General features: G+C 40.2%; 1 protein-coding gene across 1 annotated transcript in view; it reads left to right on the forward strand.

Annotated features, from left to right (window-relative positions):
• The first annotated feature begins 4,861 nt into the window (after positions 1–4,861).
• The window catches only part of MAPK8 (mitogen-activated protein kinase 8), a 41,671-nt gene continuing 20,845 nt past the window's right edge, over positions 4,862–25,687 (forward strand). Inside the window, exons 1-2 of the mRNA XM_015866672.2 lie at positions 4,862–4,972; positions 24,814–24,980. Coding sequence (XP_015722158.1) covers positions 24,859–24,980 — 122 coding nt within the window. The 5' untranslated portion in view covers positions 4,862–4,972; positions 24,814–24,858. The remainder of the gene's footprint in view (positions 4,973–24,813; positions 24,981–25,687) is intronic.

The raw sequence follows: 25,687 nt of genomic DNA on the forward strand, positions 1-25,687 counted from the left end.
ATGCTCTTATTCTGGTCTTTGTAGTCAGAGTTATTTCACTTCAGTGTCTTCAAGAGGCATGTGGTTGGATTTTTGTAACCTTGATCTCAGTTATGAAGGAAAATAGAAGCAAATATGTAACAGGTATAGCTGAACACCCTGTTTCTCTCCGGGAATTCATTCCTAAGGTAAACAAAAAAAACCCAAAAAAACCAAAAAACCAAAAAACAAAAAACTAACCAAAAAAAACAAAAAAACAAAAAACAAAAAGAAAAACACAAAACCAACACTAACCTGAGTGTGGTGTTTTGTTGTTGTTTGTTTAATTTGTGTTTGATGTGGGTAGGAAGACATCACAATTCAATTATTACCAGCCACTGGTGACACAAACTGGTTTTCCTTAAGAACAGTTGGCAAAGGCTGCATCAGACACCTGGGAGTTTCTAAATCTTTAGAAAGATCTGTGAATGGGTAAGATCCAATTGAAACCTCATTTTCTACAATCTGTTAAATTTCTTTTTGATTCTTTCACTGCTTTTGAGTTACGATGTGAGGCAATAAGATATGTTCAGAATAGCTGGTTGTAGCTCTGCTGATCCCATAAGTGATTCAGTAATAGGCAATATTCTTATGAGATGTCTTTTAAGATAACTTTCTAGGATACAAGAAAAAAGTGTGAAGCAAGTAGTTCATAATATCAGGTACAAGCTAACATCTTTTAATTCACAGACTGCGAGAGAGTCACTCTCTAAATAAGAACTGCCATTAATCTGAGGGAAAAATAAGACTAAAACTTCTTCACAGGTTTCTGGAATATGGTAATGTAATGCCATGTGTATGCATCACATGTAGTTTCATTTAAAATAGCCATTTTCCACATCAATTACACAGTTAGAGGGGAGAAAATCTCTCTCCTCTTTCTTGGAAAAGAGATTCTTTCTTTAGTTCATTGTTGGCCACCACAAAGAAGCTTGAATACATTCAGATATAAATTTATGTATCAGATTAACACTTTATTTATGGAGAGAAAATATTTTTTCTCTGCAACAGTTTAAGTAATAAAAGTGATCAAAATGTATTTTTGGTTGTGACAGAATATATTGCCAGAATCCAGCCCAGTGAACTAACTCACCATCCAATGTCCTCAGATAATTCCAAACCCCAAGAACATTTCCTCAGTTATAGGAAAATCTGTGACATGCAAAATTTCGATTGACTAGTAAGATAAAGAACACCATTCTGTGTTAATGTCAGTGCATATAGCTACAAGGCATATGATTGTGTAAGCACAGTTTCCTAGTGGTTAAACTATGCTTCTCTCATCTACATGCATTGCTCCTTGAATGATGGCATCTCAGACAGAACTTTGTAGGATTAGAGAAGAAGGGGTTAATGGGATTACGACATTTCAGAAGCCACAGTTCCTAAACTGGATAGACAGAAAGGTCACTTTTACTGAGCTGAAATCACCCTGCAGTACCCCACGAACACAGTCCTACATTCATAGTCATGTTTATAACCTGTCGCATGGTGCCCCATGGTGGCTGTTTTCCCTCTGCTGTATTTCCCAAAGCCAGCAACTACTAAACTGATTTTGATAACAACTTAAAAAAAATCTTAATTCACTAATATTTGCTAAGAGTTGATTTGCTACTAGTTATATTAGTTACCTTTTGATCTACATAGTTTTAATGCCTGCTGTAGTTACCAACAATTAGAAGGTGTGATACTTGGTTCAATATTTTATGCTTTTTCAGTTTGCATTTCTTCAGTTTGGTTATGGCTAGTTTCTCAAAATTTTCCTTTTTCACTTCCTCATGTGAAATGGAACTTTCATAATATCTTTCATGATATTAAGTAAAGATATTACCAAACTACATATATATATATGTATATAATATAATATGTATATGTAAATATATATTTTCTTTACTTCATGTAAGCATTTATATTCTGGAATTTTCTAAAATGTTTTAAAGTCTGGGCCTTGCCTCCATCTTATCTCCCTTAGCAAACAATATTTGTCAACCTTTTTTCATAAGAGGACATGGATGTTGATCCTGGCTGGTACTTATCTAGTGATAGAATAGAATAGTTGCGCTCCCTCCTCCCCCCCGAGTACCCACAGTTCCTGCTGATCTCTTGAGATCGGGATGAGATGAGGAGACAATTTGTCTCATTCTTTTCCAAGATGGCTCTCACTGCTGCAAGACACCTAGGTGCTATGTGATGATTACATATATATATTTAAAATAATAGTAAAATAAAAAAAAAAAAATGCTGGAACTACAGCAGCTGCACATTTGCACAGGTAGTTTAGGCTGAGAAGCTGATGAACTTCAACTTTCTGCAATGCAATTTATTGAAATATAGTTAAGAAAAAAAAATCATGGACGGACCATTCTTGCAAAAAAAAAATGTCTTTAAATAGATAACTGAAATGATTTGGTAAGAAATCAATACATGCAGTTCTTCACCTGTTTATCTAAATGTTGCCATCTTGCTCATGCTCCAGGCATGCCTAGAATATCTTGTTTCTATTTCCAGCCTGTCTAAAATGACTGCAGGCCTAATTAAATATTTACTTGCAAAACAGCTATTGTGCTTTAAGGAGTTGCTACATACTATCTGTTCACTTCAGACGCACTCAGCTGGAGCTTATTGGGTTACTGCATGTATTATACCAGTCCATTCTGGTGTACAGATAAATCACTATTCCGTACTTTTGAAATTCTGTGTGCAAAAATAACTTTTTTATGTAGTTCTGAACTGAATTTTATGCCATAATGTCTAATTTCTGATATTTTTGTTTATGAAACTTGGGTGAGATACTCAGATCCATTGACTCTGGATGTTTCAGCCTGAATTGTTTGTTTTACAGTTTGTAAGCATCAGTGTGTTATATCAGTGTTTACCATCAAGGCTGTGATAATTGATAAGAATTTAATGAAAATACTCAGAAATGATCAAGCTACATTCCTAATGCAATTTAATGACTGCTGAATCTAAATGTTTTAATATGATGTTCATAAACATACCACTATACCTACGTATGGAAGCGAGAAAGGTTTCAGTATTTTGACATAATTCAGATTTTTCTGGCACTGTTTCTCTATAAAAATATTTATTAGACACTCGACAACCACATAATTTAGAGCAGCAATCCAAAGCCAAGACTAATGCTGCTTGGACAGCCAAACTGAGGAGTTAAAAAGTCACTTAGAAATACCTCTCTGTTAAAAAGTGCCAACTATAAAATCTTAATGAGATTTTGATTGCGACCTGAAAAATAAATGTGACAAATCTGAATCGTAAGCAAAGCACAGTTTTATACCTTAAAGGGGCTGACATCCTTCTTTACTTGCAAATCTTAATGTGGTCTTACCTCAAGATCAGGAGCAATAACCCACCCAAAAGACAAAGATTAACATCAGTGAACTGCAAGGCCACAAGCCTTGTTGCAAATACGATAGAGGCTGAACATGATTCTCCCCACCTAGTTCTTTCAGTGGAGGTTTGTTTGGTAACATAACCAAATAATATTATATAATATATAATTTACAATATTCTGCAAGTGAAGATGGGTATGATCTAAGACAGACTAAGCTGTGCTGCGTTGTCTGGGGTTTCATACTGCTCCTTCTGCCAAGCTGAGCTTTGCCTCTTTCACACATAAACACGGCAGGGAATGCAATGTCTGATCATGATCTAACATAATTCAACAGGAAGTCTCAAACCTGAAAGCTGGCTATGTCACTTCTGGGTCTGTCTCATGGAATGACAGGTGGTGAGGCAGGAGTGGCTACCTTGGTAACATGCTTACAGTGTAGTGGGATCCAGGGACACCTGGGAGCAGTCTGAACAACAGTTTTGTTTTATTTTGTTTTCCTATAAATTGTTATGTATAGGTCTATAGGGAACTGCAAAGGAACAACTTCTAACTTAAGGGGTTGAAATAGGATTGTTTGTATTGAGAATTTTAAGGTCAGACAGTGCAGATATTTCCATAAAATGGGAATGTGAGTAGTATACAGCTTTTGACATTATGACAGTGGGTAAGACTGGAACATCTGAAGCAGTATCCTTACTAGTTAAAAATCTATTTTTTGTTTCAGAGATGTGGAAAGACAATCTCACTGCATTATTTTGCATCTTCAAAAATGTGGCACAAGCCATTCCAATGTTTGACAGTAAGATGTGAAGCGTCCAATTCACTGTGCCCTGTGCCTAACTGGTAGATTTTATGTATTTTTAAAGACTCTTCCGGAGGTTTTATTTTTAGTACTACGCAGTGTAAGTATACAAAGGCTTGTTTCAGCCATATTGACATGACTTCAAGGTATGGAGTCTGTAGACAGGGGTATTGCTGGTTGAAAGGAGAAAAACAGAGGAGGGAAGGGAAAGGAAAGGAAGAATAACAAACAGAACATTGTAAAAACAAAGCAGAGCACCCATGGGAGGTGCCAAGAGCTAAAGGTGGTGGTAATAACTCAAAATCTCACAAATAGCTGCCTAAAGCTTAGAGAACAAACGGTGCCAAACCAGATACAGAAGATGTTACACCACTCCAGATACCCAGCAATGAGATAAAGCACTGCCATTCCAGATGTTCAGGGGGAAGGCTAGGACTGCCAAGGCCTTGCAGGATGTCTGGGAACACTAGGAAACGGAGGAGAGCATGAAGGCAAACACCTGAAAAACGCAGTTTTGTTACAGCAGGCCCGGGTACAGGGCATAATGCTGGGAAGGAGCAGGCACAGCCCAGCAGACACCAGACCGGGCTCAGCGGCAGCGCTGGCAGCCTGCAGCCTCCCGCAGGGCCCGTGCCCGGAGGGGCGGCTCAGGGGCGGCGGGGGCCGGGCCGGGCGTGCGGGCGGAGCGAGCGGAGGGGGCGGGCAGCCGCAGCCGCGCCGGGCGGACGAAGCGCGGTGCGTGTGCGCGGCCCGGCCCCGGTTCATTATTCAGCGGCCGAGGAAGGAGGCGACGGGAGGTGGTATGTGCGGTGCCTGGGGTTGAGGAGGGATGGCGGTGGCGGCGGCTGGGAAGCGGGGCTGGAGCCGGGCGGGTGTGCAGGGAGCGGCAGCGCTGCGGGGGCCGGGCCTGGCCGCTTTGTTTACGTTCCAGCGCGGGGCAGCGGGCCGGCAGCGAGCGTGGCGTGGCCCTTTTCTTCCTGCGGGGTTGTCTGCGTTCGTGACCTTCCCTGCGCGCCGGGCTCCGCTGCGGCCCGGCGGTGCGGGGGCTGCTGGAGGTGCCTGGGCGGATAATGGCGGGGGCCTCTTTGTTGATGTGACAGGAGGGGCAGCAGCCTCGGCGCCGGGCTCCTCCTCTTCCCCGGGCGGGGGGCAGCAGCCCAGGCCGTGGGCAGCTCTGGCAGCCCGGCCCTCGGTGCGGGGAGGTGCGAGCGCAGCCGTGCTCAGCCACCTCTGTGCTGAACTTCCATGACCTTGCTTTCAAAACGCCTTCTGAAGCAAAAAGCACTTCCCATAACTGCTCCGATTATAGGGCTTGGGGAAGGTGGGCAATGCCTTTGATTCTTTTGCCTTTTAGTTTTTGTAATCCTTGTAAAAACAGTGAGCTCTTTGCAATTTTTCTTTGCACTTTGTTTTCTCCATGTCATTATCAGCATCCAGTTTGGCTCCTGTAGCCTGCTTTCTTATGTTCAGTGCAGTGCTTTCACCAGTGAATCCTGGCCCAGGCACTGCTGATAACCCACAGATACAAGTCCCACTCAATTGTTTAGTTCCCCCAGCTATACATGTGGCATGGCTTTGAATTTCTGTATCATGCAGAGCAGGCTTGCTGAAGTCTTTCAGACAGTCCAAAAACCTTGTGTGTTTTGGCCTATCTGATAACACAAAAGGTGCTGTACTGGTTTGTGGAAGGTGAGTTTTGCTTGCCTCCTGGGCATGTGCTTGTAGCATTTAGCAAGCTTACATTACAGCTGGCTTCTTTGTATAGGTGTGGAGACTTGGCTGTAATGGCACACAGCTGAGCTGCTGAGACACAGCCTTGTTTCTGAAGATGCCAGCAGAGGTGCTTCTAGGGCAGAAGCACATGTAGAAGCGATAATGCACCTCACTGTATCTGTATATCTGCAGATATGTTGATAGATAACTTTGAACTAGTTCAGAGTGTTATTACATGAAGAGAATCTGGGCCCAACCTGGTTAAGGATAGTATCCAAGTGAGCTCACTGATGAATTTGAGTATTCCTTCTGTATAGTGAAGGGAAGCCCTTCCTTCAGCAGTAGCAAAGAAAAATGGGTTGTATTTTGAGTAGTCTTGTTCTATGATCTCAACATGTGGGGGAAGCCATCTTGTCATTCCCCACTTGATTCAAAGATGTGTAGCATGGGCTGGTTAGATAGGAGCAGTGATCATCCCACATCAGTTTCCTTTCTTTGCTGTAGCTTTTGCTCTGTGGTCTCAGTTTCCTCCCTTGAGTTTGAGTGCCAAGAAGCTCTGATGGGAATGTCTGGTTCTGGTAGAGTGCTGCAACACACGTGATGCCTGTACAGGCATCAGGCACATTCCAGTCTGTCAGATACTGGCAGTTTTCAGGGCCAACTGGCTGAAAGTGTGACAGGAGGGAAGAATCAAACGTTTATTGACAGACATTTATTAACACAGAGCTGAATCTGTGTGAAATCGTTGCCTTAACTTTGAACGGGAATGTTAACTGTGTCCTCTGCTCTCCCAAGCTTTTTTGACCAGGGGTGCCTCCACTTCACAAGATACAATATAATCTCATGAAGTGCCGTATACTTCATGGAGACTTCTTGATCAGCGACTCGGACAAAACCCGTTTACTGCGGTACTGAATTTTGTGGTTGGGGACTACTCGTTCTAGGTAGAAGTACAGCTGCCCTTTTGTATGTGTGGCTTTTGTGTTTTAACTTCCAGTAACTGAAAGCTCATTAGGGAGCAAGGCTTTAGCTGGCTGCGTGGGAGAGCAGATGTAACAACCTTCCAAATTCTTCAGGTAAACTTGTTACATTGTTTCCCTGTTACCAAACTACCGGGAATTGACCACGTGTTTGCGTATTTCATCCATTGAAGTCATTTTCTTCCACCAATGTACCAGAACTTGTTCCTTGTGGTTTCTTTCAGCTACTAACGGGTTATCTGTTCCTTTTATATTCCCTTTGTTGTTTTGGTTTGTCCTTTCTTCCTCAACCGCCAAATTATCTGAATGGCTATTCTTTAAAAGATGCATAGAAAGTACCTGCATACATACCTCTTCCTTTCTGCAGTTTTCTCCCGTGTTCTTGATAAATGCAAATCACTTTGATAGTCTGATGAAGAGTTTAGTATTCCATGCCTTAAACTTCATTCTCTTCCTCCTCTTTACCTGTGGGAGAACGTGCTGTGTTTACAGTGTTCTTAAAAAGTGTTATTTTAATGTAATTTTTGTGTTCAAGAAAAGTTTGGATGTTGTGTTGAGGGATATGTTTTAACTGGGAAATATTGGTGTTGGTTGGACTGGATGATCTTCTAGGTCTTTTCCAACCTTGATAATTCTGTAATTCTGTTTGTTTGTTTGTTTTTTCTACTGCTTTTCATCATAGATTTTTAATAAAGACAGAATATTTTCTCTCTGTAAATGTTTTCTTCAAACAAATAAACCCTGAGTTGTTCTTCATTCAAAACCTGCAGAAACAGAAATCTGTTTATATTATGGGAAGATCTCTTGGTCCTTGAAAGCTGTTTAAAAATCAAATTGAAACTACTTGTGTAGTTTTCCTGCTGTGAAGTTCATCAGAGCACACTCGTGGATTCTAGAAAATAATCTTTACATTGCTGAATTAAGCATCCAAATATGTAATTTCCAAATCATTTTCAATAAATGTCTTGTTTAGATCGAGGTGGGAATTTTACTTTTAAACCTGATAAAGGCTTTTGACTTTCCTTGAGGAAAGATAATTTTTTTGTGTTTTCTGTTTAAGGGGACATTGCTCCATGTGTATGATTTATTTGTATGAAAATACACAAATAGCCATTTTAACTCATGGATGTTATTTTTAACACTGACTGCAGTATCAGTGGACTGGTTGATAAAATCCTTGTTTTCAAAGCAATTACAAGTGTTTCTATTTCTGTAATGTCACACCATAGTTTCACATGCAGTGGCTATCTTGCTTAAGCAATCTTTCCCCACCATTTCTCCTCGTTGGCTGCTGTGGGGCAAAACAGATCAAGGAACTAACTGATGAGCTGAAAAGAAATAAATAAATTCTTCCATGTGGACTATTTTTCAGCCTGATTAATTCCCTTGTGTCTGAGTAAACAAGTATGCTGCTAGAAGGTAGGAAGACAAAGAGGGTGCTGAAGTGGCTGTTGGTATCAGTTGTGCACATGCACAAAGATTCACAGATTAGAAGAGTAATACAGTGCATGCATTTAGACTTCTTGTGTTCAGAGATGCTTGATTAAAAAAAATCCAAGTGCAAATGGAGTCTTCTGCTGGTGTTACCTAATAGCATCCTGAAAAGGCTGTTTATTATGGTTGAATGTACTACAGAGACCAAAAGGAAGAGCAGTTGAGCACCTGTTAGAATCCTACAATTGTTTGAATTGGAAGAGACCCTTAAAAGCCATCTAGTTCAACTTGTCTGTAATGAATGGAGCCATCTACTGCTCTGTCAGTTGCTCAGAACCCCATCCAGCCTAACCTTGGATGTCTCCAGTGATGGGGCATCCACTGCCTCTCTGGGCAACCTGTGCCAGTGCTTTACCACTTCTTCCTTATGTCCAACCTGTATCTCCTCTCTTTTGGTCTGAAATAATTATTCTCTCACAACAGTCCCTGCTAAAAAGCCTGTCTCTTCTTTCCTGAATGCATGTGTATGTATACATGCATATAGGGGGAGGATCACCTCCCTTGCCCCTGCTGGTAATGCTTTTAGGCGTACAGTTGGTTTTGTGGGCTGTGAGGGCACATTGCTGGCTCATATCCACCAGTACCCTCAGGTCCTTTTCCAAAGGTCTGCTCCATCCTTACATCCCCCAGCTGGTACTAATAGTAGGGGTTGCTGTGACCCAGGTGCAGACTTGCTCTTGGATGTATTGAACCTCATGAGGTTCAGCTGGGCCTGCTGCTCAAATCTGTCATTGTCTCTCTTGTTAGACAGCTAGCACTGACCGAGAAGCTTTCAGTCATTAACTTATTGTGGATGGACATTCTCTTCTGTGTTTGTCTGTATTATTATTTCAAAGCAAGTAAGGATCAGTAAGGGGACACTTATGGGAAACAAGGAGCATGTAATTTTTTGAAAGAAGGCTGAAGCTGTGGTGTTGTAGGATTGATAACTGCTTGTGTTTCTACTTTCTTTAAATACTATTTGTGAAGAAACACTTTCCTGGTGAGGCAGTGCTTTACTTGAGACTAAAAAGTGGATGTCAGGAACATTAAGTTAAAATGGTTAATGTTTTCTTTTTGTTATAGGATATATTTTAGGTGTAGGAATACAAATGCCTTCTAATGTTTTGTGGTGCTTCAGAAATACTTAGCGTTTATCTTTTTAGATTTTTCTGCTTGGTAGATGTTGCTGTTCACGTAGTGCTTAGAACTTCTCTTGTAGCTTTTTCCAGTCCATTATAACCCAGTAATAGATGAAGCCTTCAGGAACAATATGTTTGGGATACCCCACTCTTTTTCTGTCCCAGCTGTTTCTCAAAATGTGGAACTCCAGGTGTATTTCACTGAGGGGTTTGAGCTGTTTATATGCATCAGATATCAAGGGGAATTTTAGCACTATTTGTCTGTAAAAAAATAAAAATAAAAAAATATTGTGGCAAAACTGCAGCTTTGCTCAGCTGTGACTGGTACTATTTTAAGAAAAGTGTGGTCTTAGAATTTGGAAGTGGTGCCAAGAAGCTCAGGGCCACTTGGTGGTGGGCAGAGTACATCACCAGAACATTGACTTAAAAATATATGTGAAATAAATAGTAATAATTTTAGTTATGAATGATATACCCTTCAACTAAATGACTTTGAATTTGAACCATTAAATCAAAATGGATGAGAACTGTGATGTATTTCAAAGACAGAACTTAAATTTTTCTTAGTTGATATAAAAATTGGTGTGAGAGTTCAGTGAAACCACTAGGCATGATAGCAAGTCTCATTTTGTGTGCTAGAAGTCTTTCCCAGTCTGCATAGCATAAGTAATGCTCCAGTTCACTGTCTGTTTCCAACAGTGCACAGTGCCTTGCTTCTGCCACAGGTTTTTGTGCAAAGTCTTTGGGTCCAAACTCCTCCAAGAGGCTGAGCTGACAGGGTTGGGCTGGCCTGGTTCTGTGCACAGATTGTCCTCACAAAGAGAATTGCCCAAGCACCTCTGTTCACTGTACTGTTATTTTAGCTGTTCTTAATTTTGTAAAATGTTTTGTCAAGCTTTTTCTAGTGCCTGCATTCTTTTTAAATTCAAGTGTGAAGAGATGATAATCTTGGGGTACTAAGTTTATAAGTAGTAATGCTTTTCTTTTCAACTTCAGGCTAAGTGGTTAATAGCCAATCCTTGTTTCTTTTCCCATCCAAATGGTTTGCCTGTGAACGTGTTACTAAAATAAACCTCGTAGTTGTTGTCCATATTGTCAGTTTTATTGTTGGATAAATGCTGCTTGATATGTGAACAGATGGGATGCTTATTAATCTTTCTTAGTTGGAAACTGTAGACTAATTCTAGATGGTGACCAGAAAGAAGTACAGTTTGGTCATCTGTGTTGCAAACAAAGCAAATACTGTGTATGCATGTGCTCTTGTGCATACTCTTCAAATAGACAAAAAAGGGAAACATTAATTCTGTAGTAGTGCTGGAAAGACCATTCCCTGTAATTGTGATTTTTTGAGTATTTATTTACATAAATAACATGCAATTCTGACAATCTCTGATGACTTATGTACCAAGCTATTTTTAACTAAAAAGCCTTAAAATATACAGGCAAATAGCTTGGTGTTTACTCTTAACTATGAAATGTGGCTAAAATGCATGCTCCAGTCACTGTAGTCTGTGTCCATTCATTCTTAAACACTTATCTTGTATCTCAGTTTTTTGAACAAAACCTCAGCTGTCTCCTATCTGGTATTTGGTTTGTAGTGAAACGAGAAAAATTATCACCAGGTATCATGTTTCTGGCTATGTTCTCAATCGGGGAATTGCCCATCTCTGTGGACGTACATGGTCGTGTGCACTTAGGTGTATAACCCGATCCTTCTGCTGGCTGGGGGCTGCTGATGAGGAGCAGCTCTTGCGGCTGAGGACCTGGGGTTCCTGGGGGAGGAGAAGCTGAACAGAAGGCTAGAATTCAGGAAGAGCCTGGCTAGCAGATATAGAGAGGGAGTTGTTCACATCTGTGGGGCAGTTGCCCAGGTCCTGCTATAGTACTTTTCCATGGTTCACACATGTTCTGAGGTCATGCACTCAGAGACAAATGAGGGAGTGGCTGTCACTGGGCTGCTCGGGTGCTGGGGGTGGAGGAGAGATGGTGGCAGCTGGACCAAAGGAAGGCACAGGTGGGGATGTAATTACTGCCATTAAGAAGGGTCATAGAGATGGTGGAGCCAGGCTCAAAGGTGCACGGTGAAAAGAACAAGGCTCATAAGCTATAAAAATAGAAATTTCAATTTGACCATGAAAGGAATATCTTCCCACGATGAGGTATGGAGCACTGCCAACGTCCCAGGGCATTATAGAATCTCCATCTGTGGATACTTTCAGCAGTGCCCTGGACAATCCTATACAAATACAAGTTTGAAGGTGTGCCTCTGTGGTGCTGATAGATGATCCCCAGGCATTGCTTCCAAGCTGTGATTCTACTATTAGTGTGTTTATTTTATTTTTGAGGTAGCCTAAGGTATTTGGTAAAACAAAGGCACAGATGATGTAGATAAAAAAGGCTGTTAGAGGCTGTGGAGGAAAAAACAGTGAGATGTGATAAGTATCTTCTTTCAAGTCTGCTAGTGGCAACGCTGGCATTTCTCTGCCCTGTACTGAGCTTTCCAGCTGATTAGGCCAAAAGTGCTTGCAGGCAAATGTAAAGAACAAAACAAAGGTTATGGTGCCTATCATGTCTGTGTTCACTGTGGTGAACGTAAAATCTCGTCTTTGACAGAACAGCCTGAAATACCCAGCAATGCAGCCAACTGAAGTTCGTCCAGGCTTGCCTTCTGCAGAGGAGGAGCATGTTGGCAATCGCTGCTGCACAACTATGATCCTCTGCTGGGTGGGCAATGGTTCCTCCAGGAGATGGTGGCACAGAGCAAAGCAGGTGTGATTCCCAGCTGGTGACAAGCACAGTTCATGTCGCAGAGAAGTGATAGGGCTAATGCAAGCTGGGGGAAAGAAGAGAAGAGGAGCCTCATCAGGTCCAGAAATCCTTTTGTGCTCTTGGCCTTACGGTTGTGCTGCTTTCAGGTGATGACATCTTGCAGCAATATATATATATATAGTTACGGGTCATTAAGTGTACAAACACATTAGAATTATAATGTCAAACATAAAGGAAGGGGAGGTGATCAGAACAGGGAGCTACAGACCAGAGTGTTTTGCCTCTTTGGAAAGCATCTTAAGCACATGCACACAGTTGTTCATGCGTGACTCTAAGATGGTTCCGTGGGAAATCTGATGTCAGTGGTAGTGCATCTCTGCAGGTCCTAAATGTATTCTTTAAAGTTTTAGAGCCTACGTTTATGCCAGAATGAAACTGACAGTAGTTAATGATGCTTCCTGGATCTTAAGTATAAAAATACAAACGTTGCTTCTGGCATTTAGTCTTAAGTTTTATTATGGAAACAGTAAAAAGTAAATGTGGCAGTTGACATGTTGGTCAGCATGTATCAGTTGGTGATTGTTCATTGTGCCTATTTTGGATGGAGAGAAACACAACTTCCTGGGCAGTTTGGAGAAGAGTAGTAACATGATATCCTAAGAAGCTTTACTTTGTTAGTGGTGTGTGGGCTGAGTCTACTTGTTTTGTTTAGTGCCAAAAGTGAATATTCAGGAGATGCACGGTAACAGAAAGATCACTGTGTGTGAGAGTGGTTCATTCAACAAGCAGCCAAGCTTTCCAGCAGTGTCTTTCTTTGCATTGCTTCCTGCAATGCAAAGCTCCTCCTTGTTGAACAACAGCCAGTGTTTCTTCCGCTGTTTATTAAATTGTAACGTGACAAGATTCTTGTGCCACTTGTATGTCAAGATGTGAACAAAAAAAGTTCTGTTTCTAATAAGCTTATGTTGGCCATACAAGGGTTTCATTGATGATAACATGGAGTTGAGGGGAAATCAGAAAATCTCGGTGTGACTAGAGCTACTTTATTCCTCTCCTCTTTTATCTGAGGTTGATTCTCCCTGCTTCTCCTCAGAAACTTCCTCATCACAACTAGCATGCATTGCGTAGCAGTGCTTCTGAAGGTTTTGTTCTTGAATGAAGAATGGGAATTCTTGGGCTTTCTTGTTTAGGAACTTCTGTCTTAGGAATATTTTTTGTAACGTATCAGGCACTACTGAAGTCCAGGAGGAAGAAGTTGGATACCAGAGCACGCTCTGTTGCTGCTTTCAGTGAATCCTGTACTTGTTTCCTACAAATGACCTCAAATGCGAAGCCTTTATTTTGAAATGTAGTTTAAAACCACAGTGCCCCTCACCAATAAATGATTGTGTGCAGTACTGTATGGCATTACAGGCAAGAACTGTGAAGGAATTTTAAGTGCTGTGGCTGTGATATGTTTATGAGTTCTTTGTTCCATCCTAACACTCTTATTGCTGAGGTATTTAATGCCAAATACTCAAGAGGGGATTTCGTAGCACTTTAATCAGCTTGTATTTAACAGATAAATGAATGAATTAGTGAAAGTAGCACATTCATAATTGGATTCTAAGTTTTTGGAACTGGGATTTAAAGTTAAAACCTTTTACAGTTACTATTTTTGGTCAAACTTTTGATGTGATTCCTTAATGAACTTTTAAAATGTACTGAAAACTTTTTCCCCCAGCTGTTTTGTGGCTCTCTGCTCTCTGGTGTTCTTTAGCAATTGTCTTCTTCACTTTTGGTATTTAGTGAGTTTCTTAGGTCACTTGGTATCTTTTCTTTGCTCGTGTCCTCTTAGACATGAGCAAAGACACTTAGGAAACTGTCAGACAATCTTTCAGTCTGCTGATATGCTTAACTTCTGGAAAATTCTTCTTCTGTGAAAGAGGTTCAAGAACATGCATTTCCTCCTACCCTAGCATAACCCTGGAACCAGATTTCTCTCCTGGCCTTGTGCAGATCTTGTTGAGGCACCCACATGATATTTACTGATGGCCTGCCTTCTGATGTTGCATTACTGCTTTTCTAGAAGTCTCTGGATGGGTAGGGGCCTTGCATACACAGGCAAATTTTTGTCACTTTTACCTATGACTAGAAATAGGTGGGTAGCTTAAACAGAACACCCAGATTGATAACTTATACTCTGCTCATGAATTTCAAGTTAGATTACTGTTAAGCTTTATAAAATACCTGAGTGAGTTGAGTAGGTGATGACATACGATTCTGCCCCCGAGGGAATTGTATAATGCGATATGAAATCTCATTTGCTGGAGCGCAGTAGTTCCAGTTGTGTGGGAGGGGTCTGGTATAAGTGGGACTTTTCTTTTCTGTTCACACTTCTGGACATCATTGAATTTGGTATTTCCCAGCTTTTTGAAGTCTTACTTCCCTGAATTTCCACTGTCTTCAGATTTTAACATTGTAAAAATAACAACAAAAAGTGCTAGTAACAAATATATCCTACCGTAGAACTGAGAATAGCCAATAGAAAATAAAATGGTGTTTTTAATAGCTATCTTTAAGATCCTTCCTTCCTAGCAGCTTTGTTTTGTACTTGTATATTTTTAAGCTATTTAAAGAAAGTTTACCTTGAACCTCTCTCCATCTTCTGTCCTTTTGTATCATCTTTGTTTGAAAAAAGATTAAGGAAGTAGAAGATCCTTGCCTTATCCTATTATTTCTGTAAAAGAGAGTTTTGCTAAGAATAGTCCTTTAATCTGCTGTCATAATGGCTTCCATGCCAAACTGTAGAATTACACAAGTTTTCTTCTGATGGAGCCATTTTAGTTTATGATTTCTGTGGCAAAACTGACCCACAAGAGACAGTTGGGAAAGTGTTGCTTTCATATATTGTGATAATGGGATTCATCACAGAACCATCTGTAGAGAAGCAGGTTCTTGTGACGTTATGCTGAAGAAGCTACAGAGACCTAGTCCTGTGAAATGTAGTACAGCGGGTTATATGCAGAGTGAGATTCTTTTGGTAGATGTAGCTGTATTCATTCTGATAATTTTTCTTCCTGAGAAATGATACCAGCTTCATTCTCTTTATGAAGAATGAAAATTCTAGAATCTACTTAAAAATACAAAAGCTTTAAAAGAGAAGTAGGATGAGTGTTGCAAATGCTGGCTTACAGGCTGTCAGAATTGCAGACTATCTGCCTCTTTATTTACATCTTCATGACATGTGAATTCTAAACCTATCTTAAAAGCAAAGGCTATTTGTCTTAAGAAATCTCTACAGCTGTCTAATAGCTTCTTTAAAAGAGCTTAAGGACAGCAAAGAACTCTGCAGTGTGTTGCATTAGAAATACATCTCACTGTGTGACCTCCTCTGTTGATCTGTGTGGTACACCCTTATCACCACACAAAGTACAGAGACCTGGAAAGCCATATAGTTGCATGGTGCTGTGATATATGGAATGAGAAGTGATTTATAACTTAGCAAGGATATGCATGCTAAAGAAGTGCTGCTGGCCCAGGGGAGCACTTAGCAGGGAGGGTGGGCTGCTGTTCCATGGCAGCTGTGTTTACTCACTGCTCATGTTACAGGAAAGGACTTGACCATGAGAAGTGAGAACATGGCATGTGCTGTGCACTGCTTTGTTGCTGGCTTGGGCATCTGAGGCCTCAGTTGGAATCTGGGTAAATCTCAATCTGCCAAATTTTTAGTACAGTTCTCAGACTGCTTTAAGTACGTACATTGGTGACTCTATCATTCGCTTTGTTTTCAAAGTACGTGCACTTTTAAAAACGTATGTACCAGAAACCAGGAAATCTCCCTAGACTCAAGTGCCTGCTATTCCCAGATGGTGAGGAAGTGTCGGGTTTCCTTTACCCTTCCATATACCAGGAGGCTTCCTTGCTTCCTTAGTGGAAGGAGGGAGAGATAGCAGAAGGAATGGTAAATAAGCAAAAGTTTTCACATTGCATGATAGCATGCGTTCCCTTACTGATTTCTCTTTCTTTGTCTTTAGGCTGACGAGGAAGAGCATCTATCTGCTAGGCTTACTAGATGGTTCATTTCTTCTGTTCAGATTGCACTCTCTGTTTCCTAGAACCAATATTTGCTGGTTCATTTTCAATTGCAACAGTTTTTAAAAGCTAGGTTGTTAAATGGGGAATTGCATGGCAGGAAGGTACTGGCCTCTGCCCAGGCAGCTGTCTGTAGTTCTTGGTTTCATTGGATATGCTCTCATGAGTGATGTGATTTCTAGACAGTCCTGTTTATTCTGACTTGCCTTCTCAATCTTTTGTTTTCTGAATCTTGGTTCTGTTTTATTTTATATGGCTTCCCATGTTACCAAGTTAGAACTCCTAGTGTCCATAATCGATACTTAGAAATATCTGAAGGGTGAGTGTTGAGATGGTGGGGCCATCCTCTTTTTGGTGGTGCCCAGTGATAGGATGAGGGGCATGGGTGCAACCTGGAACCCAGGAGGTTCCATCTGCACATTGGAAAGGATCTTTACTGTGAAGGTGGCAGAGCACTGAGCCGGGCTGGCCAGAGAGCTTGTTGAATCTCTTTCTTTGGAGATACTCAGTACCTGTCTGGATGCTTTCCCATGCAACCTACTTCAGGGATCTGCCTTAGCAGGGTTTGGGCTAGATGATATCCAGAGGTCCCCTCCAACCCCTGTGATTCCATGAATTTTAGATGTTGTCCATTTTCCCGAAGTCTGTGTATAGTTTTCTTTTGTAACCAGCTGCTTTAGGGACTGTCAAAGAGGGGAGAAAAAAAAAGTGAGTAGCTCTAAAAGTGCCCAAGGTCAGTTTCAGTCATATGAATGTGTATAAGATAACTAGAAATGTTCAGTCCTGTGCATTTTTTTTTTTTCTGTGCTTTGTAGTGATCTATTTTATTGTCTCCATGCTGTTAACAAGTAATACTATAACTCTTCAGAAGGACTGGGTTTTTTTTCATTTTAGTGGGAGGCCTGTAGCTCATAAGCTGGTATTATGTTGACAGTATTTTAGAGAGAAAATGATATAAGATTGAGAAGGTGGATTGGGTAAAATCTTCCCAGCTTGAGCTTTATTGATAAAAAGAAGATACCTATTTTGAAATGGGAGTTGCTGCAGAAGTCATGTATAATTTGTGAATAATTGGATATATTGATACACTTATTATTCTGCTCTTCATTTTCCTGCTTATGCAATGTGTATGGCACCTATGTATCTGATATAGTCAGTTCTCTGCTGATTTTGATTGGTTTTTAAAGTGAATGTTTTAGAAGCAACACGAATTATATTGATTATCTTATTTTGGGTGTTTCATAAGAGGTGTGTCACAATGTAAGAATCCTCTTTAGAAGTGTGCATAGCAGTTTGCTATTGACTTTTATGTAGTGGGGATTCAAATGTCGTAGTTGCAGGTTCTGTGTTTGATGCTTGTGCTGCTGACCCTACCTAGATAGAGCAGTTTTTCTAACTACTTCAGAGAATGTTGCCAGTTGGTTTGCATAAATGTACACTTTGAGCTTCTGAGGAAAATGCAAAGTGGTTGTGTAGGCCTGGTCTGCGCTCTGCAGGGAGCTGTGTGTGAAGTCCTTGCTGGAGCTGGGTGGGCCTGTCTGTGCCAGCTGGCCAGCAGCACTGGGAGTGGAGCTGTGTTTAACAACAGGAGGTGTTTTTGCAGCTTCCTAGTGTTCAGATGTGATCCTGCACTTATGTATTCTTAGCCAAGTGCTAGTATCTGTAACTAACTCCCTTCGTTACTGTCATTTTATTCCTGCCAATCACGTGTTTTTTGTTACTGTTAAAGAACCTCTACTATAGTAGTTTCATCTGACAGTGTTTCAGGAAGTTTAGAGCTACTCCAAATGTGGAAATAGAAAAGCTTACAGTTGCCTGGTCCTAAAACCTCTTGCTGCTGCTCACTTTCTCCAGCTTTAGGTTTCTCCAGTTTCAGGGTCAGCAGGGTCAGGTGCTTTGGCACCACAGAGTGCACCATGGGGCCGAGCTGGTGGTTGTTTCTGGTTGCCTGTGTTTGAATGTAAGTTAGGGCAGGGAATTCAGGTAGTGTAAAACATGGAGCTGAAAACAGTGCTCAAATAGTGCTCGTTGTGTATCCCTTCATTTAGTATGAAACTTGTAGCACAGTTTGTGAAGCATTAGGAGATGAGGTTTCCGAAACTCCAGCTGCTTTGTGGAAACATTCACTTCTGGCTTAGGCACTGTGGTGTAGATCAGATAAGCTTGATGGGAGCAGTGCTAGGCAACATGCCAGCTGCAGGTCCCTGCCTGTGTGATTAACCCTGCCTGGCTTCAGTGACACCACACCACAGGTCCCCAACTCCTTTCTCTTTCCTTGTGCAGGAACAGTGTGAGGAGGCAAAGCTCGAGGGGCTGATTTTCCAGCAGCTGATACTGGAGAGCTCTGCTTCGGAAATCAGCTTGTTCCTTTTCACTGTAGAAAGCCTGAGTCTGAGGGCTGGCAGGAGCTCTCCCCTTCCTTCCCTCCCTCTGCAGCAAGGAGGAGGTTCCCAAGTGCTGGTGGTTGGGTTCAGTCAGGCCACTCGCCCACGCTCTGTGCTGCCGCTTCTGTGTCAGTTGCTCACCAGCAGAAGCTGCTAGAAGCAGGAGCTGATCAGTTTAATTATGATGAGAAATGAAAATGCCTGTTTCCTATTAGTGCTTTTGAGATGCAGTTCCTTCTTTGTGTTAGGGTGAAGTGCAGAGTCAGGAGTTTGTGAGGATGAAACCTCACCATGTTGGTGAGGAAGTGCAGGGAAGCCTCTGCTGGAAGCTACAGACAGGGTAGTTTGATCCTAAAGCTGGAGGCAAATATCTTGAAGTGGAAAAGGAAATAGGGAAATGATATCACATACTTCTATGCCTGTGAGGAGAAGTGTTGGGACTGTAGAGCAGAAGCAACCTGGAAACTGGAGAGATGTATGTATCAGTCACTACTAATGTGAGACACAAAGCACCTGGAGATTATTGGGGTCTTGTACATTACAGTGGTTGTAAGAAAGCTCCCCGTATGCTGAGGTTATAGGATTACTTGTCTGCTCCAAACAGAACTAGGATCTGGGGAGAGACATCTGTTCAGGAGATTAAAATCCAATTATCAGTCTTGTTTTGTGAGGGGCTCTTTCAAGATACGATGACAAATCTTTGAGACCCTCTTGTTGACAATACTAACTTTAATTCAGCAGAAATTTAGATTTTCTTAGGAGAATTTCTATTGACAACTAATAAAAAGAAGTATAAACTTTTCACTAGGTTAAGAACTTAAAAGCATTTTATCTTACAAGTAGCTTACCAAAGCAGTTTTATGCAAATACTCTTCCAAGCAATGTAATTAGTTGATCTTCATCAAAAGGAATACGTGCTTCCTCCTTTGCTTAGAGCTCACAACATTCACAAATACAAACTGTGTAGTAGGTTGCTCTGAAAGTAATGCCTCCTTTTTGTTTTTATAGAAACAACAACAGATACCAAAAGCACAGTAACACTGATAGAGCAAATTCTCAGCTACAAAGCACTGTTTTTCAACATGGTCACCACCATTAGTGATGTACTTTTGCCAGCTACGGATAAAAGCCTGAATGCTGTGGTCATAAACATGTGCACCAGTGAAGGTGACCGACTGTCGCCACTGCTAAAATGCTCCACTGCCACCTCACTGCGCTCACAACCACTGTTTGATCTCATAAATGTTCAGCACGTGTTGATGAATGTCACTGGGTGCTGTTTTTTCTGCATGGAGAAAATCAATTCCAAACCTCTGCTTTATACGCGCTCTCATGTCAGACACCACAGCAGTGTGGCAGAAGCTAAGCACAGCACTCCTATATTGCAGATGTACGTTAGGTTAAGTGTGAGACACTTTTGTGTCAATTATGCACAATCTAGGGACCTCATCAAATGTAAATCAGCTTTAAGAGTAGTTTAGGCGATTGTGTGCAAATTGTTCTATGTAAAACCATCTGGTTTGTGAATACCTAATTTGAAAGCTATGCAGAATTTTAAGAAAATCCTATAGTCAACAATGAGAATATTTCATTTTAGAATAGGATTGAGATTTTCAGGCTTCTTAAGCATTTGTGATAGTCCAGTAATATCACACCACGGTGCTTACCCAGCTGATTTTAACACCCTTTTCTAAATTCCTTATCCATTGGCATTCAAGAAAGCTTGAAGTATTGCAGAATACAGCTTTCGGTTCCACGGGTGGTGAGGAAAAAGAAAATGTTAAAACCTGGTTACACCTGTGAATATCTTAGTAAGCTTTGAAGTTACCTTTAAGAAACAGAATGACTGTGTTCCTCCTTTCCTGAATTTGAGCATTACAAGCATTTGTTTTATTAACTATCTGAAAACCAGGCTCCATTTACAATATACCATTTAGCAGATATCCAGAAGCCTTTAAATGTGACAGCTGAAAATTAGACAAGCATTCACAAACGTGGGATGCATACAAATCAACAATGTTTGAGCTGTATATTCACAAATGAATGAAATTCATGAATGCGAGAGCTTTGATTATTCTGCACAAATGTTTTGCTTTCAGTAGCAATCTAACGTATACTTGAGGTACTGTTGATGTCCATTACACATTTCTCTATGTTAGTTATAGAGGTATTTCAATTGGAATTTTCTAAGTAGAATTATTAAATGATTGTTGATATTTATCTTGTGTCAATCACGATGTTAATTTTTGTAACTGTTTTATTTTGTAACTACTTTTTTCCATTTGTCTTACCCCACAGACTGTTTGCTGGTTTAGTGTCCTAATTTTCTTTTTTGAAGCCCATTTATGCTTTGCACTTAGAATATTGCTTTAGAAAACTTGTAACTAATTGTGGTTGTCCCTTAGAATGATTCTTCTCATTTTGTATATTTTATTACATTTCAAAGCATTAGGGTATGAAAATGTCTTCTCAACTGTGTTCCTTTACCACAGTTGGATCCAACTGAATACGAACAATTTGTTATGTAAATGGATACTGAGAATAAAGCACTGTACACTATAGCCTATATGGCAGAATGCAGCATGGTAAGAATCTTTGATTTTCATTCTTTGTTGCCTAGCAAAGGTATAAAACAGCAATTAACAAGCAGTTTTAGAGATATAGCTGTATGGAGCATATGTTTCTCTACCCTTTATGTTGGCAGTATGCAGTCTATATACGTGTCCCTTGAGGGAAAATTATCTCTTGGGTTCCACTTCTCTTTCTCAAAGGGAGAGAGATGTCTGAAATATGTGCTTTTTGTCAGTTTACAAGGCAACCTTTGAAGCTTTCCTGTTAGCTGTTACTGTCTCTTCAGAGAGAAGAGTGCAGAAGAGGTCATAGTATATTTCATGCTCTTACATAAACTGAGAGATTCTTTCTTCCATAAGGCCTGTTCCATTTCTTTTTCTCTGTGTGCCTGGAGTGCGTGCATTCAGGTCACTGCATCATGGAAGTCTATTATACATGTGTTGTTTTTAAAGTGATTTCTGATTGAAGGAGCACAGAGTTGGCATCTCGATGACGTGAAGGCTAGCTGGTGTGGTAGCCAAGAAAAAATTATTTGATGATAGTGCTGAACCGAAGTGAAATACTCAGGTGTCTAGCTGAAAGCAGTCTCCCAATTAAATTCTAATTACAGATGTATAAAGTTTCTGCAGTTAACTCTGGGATACAACTCTTAGGGCCTCTCTGAGCTGGTAGTGGTCTTTTAGTTGTCTGCTGTTTCACCTTAACTTCTCAGGGTCCTAAAAACAAAATGTCAGATTGCCCAAATCCAGCCTTAGTGACCTGGTGGCATAGACCTGATAACCTTGTCTGTACCATCAGCTCTATGTAGCCATAAACCTCAGATGAGCCAGCTCTGGTTTGAGCTCATTAACTTACATTGCACTTGGAGGTGTACTGAACAGAGCTGATGTTCTGCTGCATTGCCAACTCCTTCATAGCACTGTCAGGTATAGATCATAGTTTAAAAAATTATCCAACATAGTGGGATATGGCATGAATATCATCTCTCTCAGTCTTCTAAAGAAGTCAGTCTATGCATTCTTCATAGGTAGGTCTGCTGAATCTGTCTCCATTGTTTATAGACATTACTAAGGTTTTTAGTGCACCTGCTTTGAGATTTTAAGGAAAAACTGAGAACATGGGATTACCTCTCCTTCATACCCTTCCATCCCCAAGTCTTCTATCTGATGTACTTAGGCTTTCTAGAAAAATATTTTAGCATACACTGTCCATACATTGTCTTGTGTCTTGAATAACAAACTGTATGCTTTATGTCTAATACATAAAGATGAAGATTATTACTGAAGTACAGCAGTGTGTTATCTTACAGATATTTTGAATTCAACACATGTATGTAGAACAGCCTTGTTGAGAAACACCAGGGTACGTGGTCTGTCTTTGAACAGAAGTCAATGACAGAAGTTTGTGTATGTACGCATAAACATTACTATCCATGGTTTCTCTTATTCTGACATCTTACTGCTGTTCTAAATTAAATTTTAAATGTTTAAATTAAAGCTGGGTGAAGAAATTTGGTTAATCTTGATTGTCTTAAATTTCTTAAATGTCCATACTTAACAAGGTTAGCCATAATATTTACTGTCACAAACTTTATTGTCATATATATATATATAATATATATATATATAAATTTTATATATATAAAGTTGCTTCTTGTCTTAAATCTTGAAAGACATTTACAGGTACAGTGGATCCAAGTATTTTAGTACTGTCATGTTTTTACAACTTCATCAGTCTATAAAAGAAGCGATGAGCAGAAATTGTTGACCACCTTCAGTCTCATGCAAAACTAACTAATTCTAGTCCCTGTTAGTGGACTCAAGCAATTATGCACAGTCTCGAGATGGGGGAACTTTCCTTGTATGGGTATAGCGTTATTTCTATTTCCAGCATTTTTGTTCTGCTTTCTTGTGTAAATACTACCTATGGCAACATAAAGAGTTATAAAAATAATATACCGAAATACACTGTAATGTCATAGGGTCCCACTTTGGAATATCCTTGCCTTGAGTAACTGAGGGCTACCACCAGAAGGCTGGCACATACTGACCTTTGCTTAGGCAAGATACTTCCAAAGCAACTCACAATAGTTGATGTATGAGGGGAAACTGAAGTATTTAACAGGTTTCGTTCCCTACTGACAGCAATTGTGTTCTGGCAAGTTCACAGTTAATGGGAAAAATGCATTATCACTTTCCTCATTAATAATAGAAATCTGGAATCTGTATCCTGTCTTTCTTCACATATATGATTCCCCAGAATTGCTAGAAAGTGGAACAAAACGTCAAATTTCAGGCAGGCATGATTATCTGATATAGCTTAATTGTGTTTTAATGAAAAATACTGTGGGGATACTTTGCGTAAGAATCTTGAAATTCTGCCAGTTTCTGCATTTAGAACTACTTTAATATTTAAGGACTAAAACTTTTGGTGTTGTGGTTCTTTGAAGCTAGACTTCATAAGACTAGACGTGAGTCAATTAGAGGATGGGAAGAAGTGAAACCTTTAGACTTTCTTCTAGGAGCTGTATTTGCAGAGCTGGGCACTACCAGGCACTTTCTGAGGGTACTTTCCATGAGTGGTGGGCACAAGGGAGGTTGAGCTGAGTGGGGGCAAAGACTTGGTGGAATTGAGTTTGCTTAAAAGGTTGAGAGGCTTAAATTCTCAGTGGTGTAGAAATGATGAAACTTGGAGGCAGGGGCACAGATGGAGTAGGTGCCAGTTGATTCAGACTTGGGAAGCTGTAATGGCCAGGTGAAAAGGAGGCAGAGGAAAGCATTACCTAGGTTCTGAGACTTCTCATTGCTGACCTGAATGCTTCCTCATTGCCTCCCAGTGACTGACTTGCATCTCTCACCTTGGCTTGCCATAAAAAAATTCGCAATAAATGGTTTTTCTGAGAGCTGACTCTTCTCAAGTCAGTCAGTTTTATGCTAGAAGAGAGTGCATTTTAGCTGAAGTGATAAACTATACCCCATGCTGAAACAACAAAGTCTGATGGTTTTTTGATGTACAGCACAAGGAGTTGCAAAAGAAGGAATGATAATTCAGATGCAAGCGGAGGTGCTCCTGCTTCTCCACTTCAGGGTACTTCTCTTTCATTCCTCTTTTAATCTCTCATCCGTATGGCTGTCATTGTTCTATTGATAGCATTTTTTTAATTTTTTTTTTTTTTTTTTTTTGTCCTACCTATTGATCTGGGGTGATTTGAGTTCTTTCTCTGCTTCAGCCAATATAAGACTACACTGTAACCTCAGCAACGCTCTGTGGATGACATAACCAACCATTTGATTTTCCATTCACTGCCATGTAAGATTTTTGCCACCAATCATTTAATATTTTTCCATTCTAGATTCCTGTCTGAGGCACATTGCTAAAACCAAAACTTTTCAGACACATCGTCTCGTTCCTGCAGGTGTGAAAAAAACAGCATATGGGCCTTCTGTGAGAACCACCTTCCATACATTATGGGGATTTTTTCTTTAGTTGTATTAAATACAGTTGTAATATCTTAATTTTCTTTAATTCTTTACAGGCTGGGAACAGAATTTGGATGAAGCATTCTACATAAGTTGCCGTCATGAGCAGAAGCAAGCGTGACAACAATTTCTACAGTGTTGAAATTGGGGATTCTACGTTCACTGTATTGAAACGGTATCAAAACTTAAAACCAATAGGATCAGGAGCACAAGGAATAGTATGGTAAGGTTTCTTTAAAGTATAAATATGCTTTTAGGTTCTGTTAATAGAATTTTTGGAGTGCCTTTACAATTATACATTACATGAAAAACAGTGTTGGTGATCATTAGTCACTCACAGTGCGTTTTGTTTATTTTAACCTACATCCCTTCCTGCTTCAGAACTGGAGCCCTTCTGTGTAAATTCATTTAGGTGTGCTGAGTCCCATAAATTAATGGGGAAAAACCTGGATAAAGGAACTAATCCTGATCCTAAGCCACGCTGCTCCATGTGAAACAAAAGCAAAAATAACTCTTTATATTTGATGCTTCTACTTGCTTTTTCTTCTTAAAATAGTTTGCTAGAGACCTGTTTCACTTAGTTCTATAGAAGTGTCTTACACCAGTTAGTGAGCACTTGCAATGCAGACTATCAGTGTAATATGCAAATTGTGCTTATGGTAAATGAAATTGTTTCAGTTAAGCCACTCTGATTGTCCTGAAATGAACCAGAGCACTCATATGGTTATATTTTGACCATTTCTGAAGGAGATAGTATATAATTCTTGTGATTTGGGTTGAGTCGGTTTTTGGTTTCTTTGTTTTTTCATTTCCACTAATTCAGCCTAATTTGGAAGAATATAGAATCATAGAATCACTGAGGCTGGAAAAGGCCTCTAAGGCCATCCAATCCAGCCATCCACCTATCAACCAATATTTCTCACTAAACTA

The sequence above is a fragment of the Coturnix japonica genome, chromosome 6 (assembly GCF_001577835.2).
Source record: "Coturnix japonica isolate 7356 chromosome 6, Coturnix japonica 2.1, whole genome shotgun sequence".
NCBI lineage: Eukaryota > Metazoa > Chordata > Aves > Galliformes > Phasianidae > Coturnix > Coturnix japonica.